The sequence below is a fragment of the Lolium rigidum genome, chromosome 3, assembly GCF_022539505.1.
Source record: "Lolium rigidum isolate FL_2022 chromosome 3, APGP_CSIRO_Lrig_0.1, whole genome shotgun sequence".
In the NCBI taxonomy this organism is placed as follows: domain Eukaryota; kingdom Viridiplantae; phylum Streptophyta; class Magnoliopsida; order Poales; family Poaceae; genus Lolium; species Lolium rigidum.
This window is the reverse complement of record NC_061510.1, coordinates 244662187-244671887: the sequence shown is the minus strand read 5'-3', so window position 1 is coordinate 244671887 and position 9701 is coordinate 244662187. Positions and strand designations below refer to the sequence as shown.

The window sequence follows — 9701 nt, the reverse complement described above, 5'->3', positions numbered from 1 at the left end:
AAATGTAATTACAACCCACTTGCAAACTGTCATATCAGGGCGAATGATCACGGGGCAAATCCAATGGCTAAGGAGTCGTCTAAGATTTATTAAATATGAGAACTAGCAATTCTGAAAAATAAAAGAGTGTTTCTGGTCCATGATGCACTAGGATTCTGATTATGCGGCAAATCTTACTCGTGTGTGGGTTGAACTCGGGCAATTATAGCAATTCCAAAAAATAAAGAGTGTTCCTAATTCATGATGCACTAGGATTCTGATTGTGCGGCAAATCGTACTCGTGTGTGAGTTGAACTTGGAGAATTAGCAACTCCAAAAGTTATGCACTATGTTTCTGGTTGTGCGGCAAATCGTACTCGTGTGTGAGTTAGACTTGGAGGAGACTCGATCGGTAGAAGGGAATAAACCGGACACCTCCACCGAGTCGGGTATGAGAAGCACCCATGGCTACGTACGGACGGCGTGTATAAGAGCACGGCGCCTGCAGTGCTTCCGCCCCAAAACAAGCCATCGCAAGATCCCTCAGCCAAAACACTAGCGAGACTTTCTTCCAACACAAAGAGATCGAGACCGGCTGATCGAAGAGCAAACAGGTTAGCCAAACATGGGGTGCGCGATGAGCCGTCTCGTCAAGGCTACCATCGCCGTAGTTATCCTGGCGATGCTGTTCATGCCCGCTGCCATGGCGGCAACCGTCGCGAGCTTTGACGCCACCCAGAGCCAGCGGATACCGCTACCGGACGGATCCGTTAGAGGACCAGAGAGCGTTGCCTTCGATGGCCAAGGCCAGGGTCCGTACAGCGGCGTCTCCGACGGCCGCGTCCTGAAGTGGAACGGCGACGAGCTCGGCTGGACAACCTTCACCTCCAGCCCGGACTACAACAGCGATGCCTGCAGGTTTGCCAAGCTCCGTCCGGCGACCAACCCGGAGACCCTCTGCGGCAGGCCGCTCGGCCTGCAATTCCATCACAAGTCCGGAAATCTATACGTGGCGGACGCCTACAAGGGGCTCATGCGAGTCGGACCTGGTGGAGGGGAGGCCACGGTGCTGGTCAGCGAGATTGATGGTCTACCTCTCCGCTTCACCAACGGGATTGACATCGACCAGATCACCGGCCAAGTCTACTTCACTGATAGTTCCATGAACTACGACAGGTCGCAGCACGAACTGGTTACAAACACGCATGACGCAACAGGCCGTCTATTGGTGTACGATCCCCAAACGGGAGATGTCCAGGTTCTCCAAGCTGGCTTGGCATACCCGAACGGCGTTGCTATAAGCTACGACCGGACACACCTCGTGGTCGCGTCTACTGGACCGTGCAAGTTACTTCGGCACTGGATCAGAGGCTCCAAGGCAGGCACAACAGAGCCCTTTGCCGACCTTCCGGGTTATCCTGACAATGTGAGACCCGATAGAAAAGGTGGTTACTGGGTGGCGTTACACGGCGAGAAGAATGAGTGGCCCTTTGGCGTTGACAACCATCTGCTCGCTGTGAGGGTTGGACGCGACGGGAAGATAGTTGAAGAGATGAGAGGCCCCAAAAGAGTTAAACCATCCGAGATAATGGAGAGAGCCGATGGCAAATTATACATAGGAACCATGGATGGGCCGTACGTCGGTGTAGCTACACGGACATAGGAGTCGGCTGTCTATAATTCTAGTACATTTGCTTCCGTCTAGTTGGTTTCGTAGTTACCCGCAAATAGGAGTTTTCACTATATATCTTTTGTTCTTAGGCATTTTTTAGCTTTTCTTATGTGTAATCCTCACCTTTCTTAAGTGTATTTTAAGGCTTTTCTTATGTGTAATGTCCACCGAATATGAATTAATTATGTTATAATCGTCGGGCAGTGAATTCCCCACAATGATAGTCTTTGATCATCGTCCAAGCCCGAAGTGCCTCTACGTCAAATCCGCCCGCAAATAGAAGTTTTCACTATATATCTTTTGTTCTTAGGCATTTTTTTTTAGCTCTTCTTATGTCTAATCCTCACCTTTCTTAAGTGTATTTTAAGGCTTTTCTTATGTGCAATGTCCACCGAATATGAATTAATTATGTTATAATCGTCGGGCACTGAATTCCCCACAATGATACGGTCTTTGATCAGCCCGAAGTGCCTCTATGTCAACCAGCTCAAGCTTGATGTTCACCTCCAGGTCGCCAGCCACGCCCACCTCTGCCTGCGTCCCCAGCAACCTCTACCGGCAATATATTATGATAGGGTCCTCACTTCTAAACAGTTTAGCCATGTTCGTTGTATAAAAATCAATCAATAGCTACACATTGCCTACCCTTTGGTGCCACAAAGTACCTGTCCAGGGAAGCAAGGAGAAACCGAGAGTTGTTCATAGCACAGATGAAGCAGAGCAAATGCCCTCACATGATAGCATGATGTAGCGCAGCCACTATCACACTCCAAGTAACACCGTTTACGTTATTTATAGCCTTGAGAGTAACAGCGCATTACATTCACGGGGTGACAATAGGACACAAAGTTCAAGCTGTCAACAGTCATGATGGGTACAATCATGTACTACTTACATAGTACTAGTAGCTTTTTTAGCTCACACATGAACTCTGACCACACTGGGACTGGAACACAACCAAAGACATCATCGTAGGGATGGCTAGGGGGATGCATACCAACCTGCAATGAAATGGAGCAATGGTTAGTGGAGGTAAAAACAAGCTGTCGATCTGTTCTGTTTGAAGCATTTGATAACAATCCAACTTCTAAAATTATTCCCGAACTCCAAATTGCAAGACAACACTTGTAAGGCAGATGAACTTTAACCCGCAAAAAAAGGCAACTGAACTCAGATTTCATCAACAAAATATATTTTAGTAAATGAAGGTTCTACAGTGCCTTGAGTAGTTTGAGACAGATTAGCGTATTGTTCTTTTTTTTTTTTGAAACGAGTGGCAAAAGATTTGCCACTATTCATTAATTAAGGGGAAGAGTTTAGACAAGACCAAAGGTTCACGAAGGAAAAAACACTCGAAAGGAAGCTAATGGATTACTCTCCCGTTATTACAAAACTCAAACACTTTGCACCCGCGGCAACCCAAAGCTTCACTTCGGATTTGATGATGTTGAGGAGGGCGGCGGTTGGTGCGGACTTATGGTTGAAAATTCTAGCATTTCGCTCCTTCCAAATGGTCCAACTAACAAGCAAGATAATGGAGGACAAGGCCTTACGATTGTCCGAAGCCTCATTCAACAACTTGGACCACCAACCCTCAAGGGTGAGATCGTCCGTCCACGCATCGAGGTGGATGGAAGGAATGCCAATCCAACTTTTCACCATCCCCCAAAGACGCTTGGAGTAGCGGCAATGGGAGAGAAGGTGTGCCGCCGTCTCGTGAGTTTGGTTGCAAAGCGGACACCGACCGCAATTTGTTCTACCCCTCCTCGCTAGCCGGTCCGCCGTCCAAAGCCTATTATGGAGGGCCAACCAAGCGAAGAACTTGATCATTGGGGGGGGCCCAAGCCTTCCAAACCAACCGGTTCATGTTGGTAGTCACGGCGCCGAAGAATTGTGCTTTGTAAGCCGCGGCCGTGGAGTACTCTCCATTTACGGTGGTGGTCCAAGTGATAGTGTCCTCAAGAAGCTCATCGAGGTGGTGGTCCAAGATTAGCGTATTGTGACTTTGTGAGACAAACCATTCATGTCCTAATCTCGTGCTTTAGAGCCCAATTCTAGCCAAATAACAAGTTATTCAATGGTGTGTGGTTACAAATTAACTATTTAGCTACAATGCATGACCAAAGAAACATTACTTTTTCGTATACTAAATCAAAGATTACAGCTGTGATGTTCAGTACCAACCAGAACCAATCACACAAAGGTTACCTCTAATCAAGGAATATATTTCAAGGTTAAAAGATTCCCATGCTAACTATTGATCAAGTCATCGCATTGTCCAGGACTCAGAACCTATGAACAAATAACTAGCGAACAGAAATACCGGTATCACTAAGTAACCGACAAGAAACATACAGGGGTAAACCTCGGCGGTCAACAAATCCTCTACCACCAATCCACTGTCTTATAACTACAACACACAAGCATATGATTTTCAATCAGCAAAGCAACGTTTCAATAGAAACTCAAGAGTACAACATAGTTCCTCAGCCTTAGTTGCTTCCAGAAACTCTGGAGTAGTGGAGTACAACAGAGTTCCTCAACCCTAGTTTATCCACATTCAGGGGAACATATGGCCATAGCTCAAGAATTCAACTATGTGCAAAAGCTTAAATAGGCAACCTCTGATCTCCTAACTTAGCATACCCATTAAAGATGCTTACTCTGAAATTCTCACCCTGCGAACAAAAGGGAATCATATTCAGACAGTACAACAGCGTTTCTCAACCTTAGTTTACCAACATTCAGGGCAACATATGGTCATAGGTCAAGAATTCAACTATGGGCAAAAGTTAAAATAGGCAACCTCTGATATCCTAACTTAGCATATCCATTAAAGATGCTTACTCTGAAATTCTCATCCCGTGAACAAAAGGGAATCATATTCAGACAGTAAATGAAGCATAAGGAAGCAAAGGCGCCCCAAATTGAACTCTCTCTCCACGAATCAACCAATCAATCTCAGTAACCAAACAAATAAACCCCTGTAATCAAGAGAAACCCAGGAGAACAACAGAGTTCCTCGAGCTTATTTTAACGACATTCAGGGTAACATATGGCCATAGTTGAAGAATTCAACTATGTGCAGGAGCTCGAATAGGCTACTCCTTTGTCTCGCTAACCCAGCATAGCAATTGAAGATACTTAATCTCAAAATTCTTATCCCATGAGCAAAAGGGAATCATGTTGATTCAGACAGTAAGTAAAGCATAAGGAAGCAAAGGCACCCCAAAATGAATTCTCTCCAGAATTCAACCAATCAATCCCAGCAACCCTTCTAATTTGACTATTACGAACGCTATCCCAATTCTATAGTAAAGGAAAATTAAACGAAACGATGAATAAAAGTGAGTGAGGGGAAATTAAGTTACTAGCTTACATGGGCTGGGGAGATTGAATCGGCTAGTTGTAGTAGAGCTCGAGTCCCATTCCGTCGTGGATCTCGTAGTCGCCGAGGGTGATGTGGTCCTTGTAGATGGTGTACCACTTCTGGATGCGGATCTTCTCGGGCCTGGTCCCGGTCTGCGCCGCCACGAGCTTCTTGAGGTCGCCGATGGTGTCGTCCTCGTTGCATTTGACGCGCACCTTCTTCCCCAGACGGTCGTTGAGCACCACCTCGATCATCTTCGCTCGATCGGCCGCCGGCCTCCTCTCGACCAAACCCTAGCTCTTCTCTGGATGTGAGATTTGGGGGTCGCGAGAGAGTCGCCTTCGCCTTTCTTTGCGTTGGTCGGCAGAGAATCAGACGGGTTCCACGCAACCGAGGTGACGTAAGCGCTTATGTGTACTCTTGATGAAAATAAGTTGGTACGACGCGCGGCAGGTGGGGTGGTCAATCTCAAAAGACAAAACAATTGCTCCCGCTCGGCCGACGAATAGTAGCGTCCAAAAAGCCGCATACTCGGTCATATTTTGATAATACGGGGTACCAAAAAATTTCGTTCTAGGTACTCCACCTTTTTGAAAATGCAAAGGACGTTTGATTTTGCATCGTATTTATGCACTATTTTAATCATGTTATACAGTATTATATTATATCATAGAGGTGGAGCTAGAGAAGTGAAGATCACGTGGTGCCCCAGTTGCCAAAAAAAAAACTTATTTAAGCCACAAATATTTGTTTCTTTTGAATGGGAAAGATCCCGAAGGATCTGGAGATGCGATAATTAATTCCAAGCGGTGGTACAAGTTACATGTAGGGCCTCAGCGTAGATAAAAAAAAATTGCTATCGGGTCTTGGAAATACACATAGAGGACCCCAACAAGATATTTTTAAGCAATCAGGTCATGCCTCACCATCAAGCCACGGGGATGGATGCCAATGCCAACCACCGTCTTCCTCGCCCAGACGAAACCACTTGGGAATAAGATGGCGTAGAGTATCACCACCGCATCATCGAATAAGGGCCTCCGATGTTGGAGTTTGCTTAGACGCATCCATCGTGTGTGAAGATGCCTTCCTTCAGCATCGAGGATCGGTGGCCTGCAACGGACCACTATGGAACAACTTCAAGTTGCATCATATTCTTACCGTCTCCGTGAAGCTTGAATTCCCAACACGAACCCCCATCTTCTTCTCCCTTGCTTCCACAGTCGGCTAGAGAAAAGACACATGCATTTACCGGAATCGAAGTTCACATGAACTCCAGCATAGATCGACGACGCCGCATCCAACTCCAGCCAAAGGAGCATCGCGACGAGACGAACCTCCATTAGCAAACATTGGATCTGGCCATGGAGATCCAACACAAAACTCCCAGCATATCGCTGGACTCTGGCACGAGGCAAACTAGTATTACTACTAGTACTACATGCCCTATCTACTCAGGTGCCTTTCCTAATCCATCTTCACCCAGCTACTCCAACGGAGAGGACACAGAGAGAGAGACTCTCAAGTACATAGAGGAGAGCATCCGATGGGGGAAATACATCGTCTCATGTGTGTGCCACATATATATGCCAGTACTCGTCGTGAGCCGCGTGTGGCGATATAACATTGTGAATAAGAGCCCTAGCGGATGCGGCTCGCGCATGCTCGAGGGGAAATGTGGTCAATGCCAATATAAAATACGTTGTTGTTATTGAGGTCCGTGAACAGCCAAGCCAATTATATTTGGACCCATACCTCGGGCCATATTTTCAATTGTATTTGATAGTAGTGGCTAAATAATTAATTTGGCCGACTTACATGTGTGCTATGCTTGCTTGCACCTTGGAAGTTACTAGTAGTTGTTGGCTAGTTGATATTTTAGATTTTCTTGTAAAGGGCCTAAGAGTTTGAGTGTATCAATAAAGTGTCCCAAAAATTCTACGCCAAAAAGTAAATCTGATCGACGTCTTATAACTTTGACCGGTATACTTATTAAATTAGTACTCGCTCTAATCCATATTACTACTAGCCACTAAAATAAATTATTCTACAATTAAAATATATCTAGATATATTACTGTCAAGTACTCCCTTCAATTCATATTAGTTTGCCACTGCTATGGATCTACCTAAAATTAAAATATTTGTAGATACATCTATAATAATAGCAAGTAATATGAATCGGAGGAAGTGATATAAATCAAAGAAAGTATAAAATATATGAAACAAAAGAATTTATAAGACGCATCCAACGAAGTATTTATACATTTTCAATCCATATAATTTAATACGTAGTAGCGGTTAAAGTCGTTTATCCAAGACAAGACAAAATTGAGAGCGTTTTGGGGCAGAGGTAGAACTTATTTTTCCCTTCCTGTGCCCTGTCTGCCCGGTCAGACGTAACACGATTCCGATTCCCGACACATGAATTACAGAATACTCCCTCCGTCCACAAATAAGTGTACACGCGGGGTTTTCAAGACAAATTATGAAGTAGAGTAAAAAATATATTGGGAACATGCATCTCTCCTCTTTAATCCTTTCATCTCCAATAAGCTAAGTGCATGTAGAAATCAAGAAGAACATATGCTTAATATTATTGGATTTGATTTCCGTGCGATGAGAGAGAAGCAATTAAAGTGCATTGGGAAGATATAAGTACACTCTTTTGTTGACAAAGTTTTGAGCTAGATGTCCATTTATTTATGGACGGAGGGAGTATGAGAGATTGGTATACTTTGTCCCATCGTCGCCTACCGTGTCAGATTAAACAATATTAAGTGTCTCTACGCCGGCGATCTCTGCATGAGCGACTGAACACCGATTAGACACGATCCCAGGACTGAACATCGATTAGACACGATCCAAGGATCTTTAGTGATGGCCAATGTTGACGGCCGTCTTAATACTGTATGTACTTCATGCGTTTCAAAATAGTACTGCACTGAAGAGGTTAACTTTAACATTCAGTAGGTTACCGTGCGATTTTTCGGCCATTTGTGCGAAGAGGAGTATTCATGATAACTTCCTTTACGTCAAGAATCTTGCTACTAGACTATATAAGAGCAAGACTTCGGCGTTTCTTTTTAAATTCGACATTCGCAAAGCCTTTGACAACATGCGGTGGGATTATATTGTGGACCTCCTTCAAAAGAGGGGCTTTCCGAGTAGGTTCCGTAATTGGATCGTGGCTCTTCTCACCACCTTCTCTTCGAGGGTCCTCCTTAATGGGGTTGCCGGGCTCCCTATCCGGCACGGATGGTGCTTGAGACAAGGCAACCCACTATCTACGCTCTTGTTCGTGCTCGCCATAGACCCGCTTGCCCAAATCCTAGAGAGGGCAACTACATTCGGGCTACTCCACAAACTACGGGGGCGGAGAGATATCTTAAGGACGTCCCTCTATGCGGATGATGCTGCCGTTTTCGTGGCTCTTTTCAAAGAGGATATCCAAAACTTAGCAACTAGTCTTGGAAACTTCGGGGATGCAACCGGCCTTTGCACCAACTTCCAAAAGAGCGTCGTCGCTCCGATTCGTTGTGAGGCTTTGGACCTTGACGCCATTCTTGAGGACATGCGGCCACTCGCACAACCTTTCCGATGAGATATCTTGGGCTTCCGCTTTCGGTTCGGTGCTTGAAAAGAAGGGATATGCAACACCTTGAGGATAAATGTGCCGGAAAGCTCCCAACTTGGAACGGGAATCTAATCACCACGGCGGGTAGGAACGCGCTAGTGAAATCGGTCATTGCTTCCCAAGCTATCTACTACCTCACTCCCCTTGCCATGCCCCCGGACACCATGAAATTCATCGACAAGATCGAGAGGGTGTTCCTTTGGTCAGCCAAGGATACTACAACCGGGGCCAAGTGCAAGGTTAATTGGGAGTTGGTATGCCTCCCAAAGAAGTATGGAGGTTTGGGGGTGCTACACATGGGAAAATTCGCGGCGGCGCTGCGGCTACGGTGGCCTTGGCCTGAGTGGAAAGATCCCACCAAAATTTGGATTGGTTCCGGCAACCCATGCACCAACGAGGATGTGGATTTTTTTTATGCCGCAACTTGCATCACTCTTGGGGACGGGAAGAAAACTCCTTTTTGGCATGCACCTTGGGTAGACGGAAGAAAATCCATAGATGTGGCACCATTGATTTACGAGAGCTCCAAGAGAATGAATTGGAAGGTGGCGCAAGCTCTTCACCAAGATGCTTGGATTGACAAGATTGACCTACAACACACCTTCTCCTTAGACCATTTCATGCAATTTCTGGACCTATGGACGCAGCTTAACACATCTCAACCCCGGGGTGGGCGATGAGATTGCTTGGAAGCTCACGGCAAATGGCCTCTACTCCACCAAATCGGCCTATGAGATGCAATTCTTCGGCTCCACCACATCCCCCTTGAACAAGATGGTTTGGAAGTCTTGGGCCCCGCCTAAGATCAAATTTTTTGATTGGCTTGCGAATCAAAATAGGTTTTGGACGGCTGACCGGTTGGCGAAGGGAGGGTGGCCGAATTGCGGCCCTTGCCCCCTATGCAAACAATGTGTGGAACCCGTCGACCACCTCTTCGTCCATTGCCGCTTCAGTACTCGCTTATGGACCGTCGTCAAGCAATGGTTGGGTATATCCGAAGACGTCCAACATGATTCGACAAACTTCACCGTCTCCGAATGGTGG

At 45.9% G+C, this 9701-nt stretch overlaps 2 protein-coding genes across 2 annotated transcripts; one reads left to right on the top strand and one right to left on the bottom strand.

The window, feature by feature from the left end:
- The first annotated feature begins 604 nt into the window (after nucleotides 1–604).
- Nucleotides 605–1642, top strand: LOC124696297 (protein STRICTOSIDINE SYNTHASE-LIKE 10-like). The gene has a single exon (XM_047229035.1). It carries the CDS (start codon nucleotides 605–607, stop codon nucleotides 1640–1642), a length of 1038 nt encoding a protein of 345 aa, XP_047084991.1.
- Nucleotides 1643–2386: 744 nt separating this feature from the next.
- On the bottom strand, nucleotides 2387–5325 carry LOC124703223 (ubiquitin-like protein 5). The gene is made up of 2 exons (XM_047235443.1): nucleotides 5031–5325; nucleotides 2387–2652 (listed from the first exon to the last, which is right to left on the bottom strand). Exon 1 carries the CDS (start codon nucleotides 5273–5275, stop codon nucleotides 5054–5056), a length of 222 nt encoding a protein of 73 aa, XP_047091399.1. The 5' UTR covers nucleotides 5276–5325; the 3' UTR covers nucleotides 2387–2652; nucleotides 5031–5053.
- Nucleotides 5326–9701: the final 4376 nt, after the last annotated feature.

Bases quoted from the DNA above. Each gene is read 5' to 3' on its own strand.
- LOC124696297 (XM_047229035.1), top strand. From the start codon at position 605: ATGGGGTGCGCGATGAGCCGTCTCGTCAAGGCTACCATCGCCGTAGTT.
- LOC124703223 (XM_047235443.1), bottom strand. From the start codon at position 5,275: ATGATCGAGGTGGTGCTCAACGACCGTCTGGGGAAGAAGGTGCGCGTC.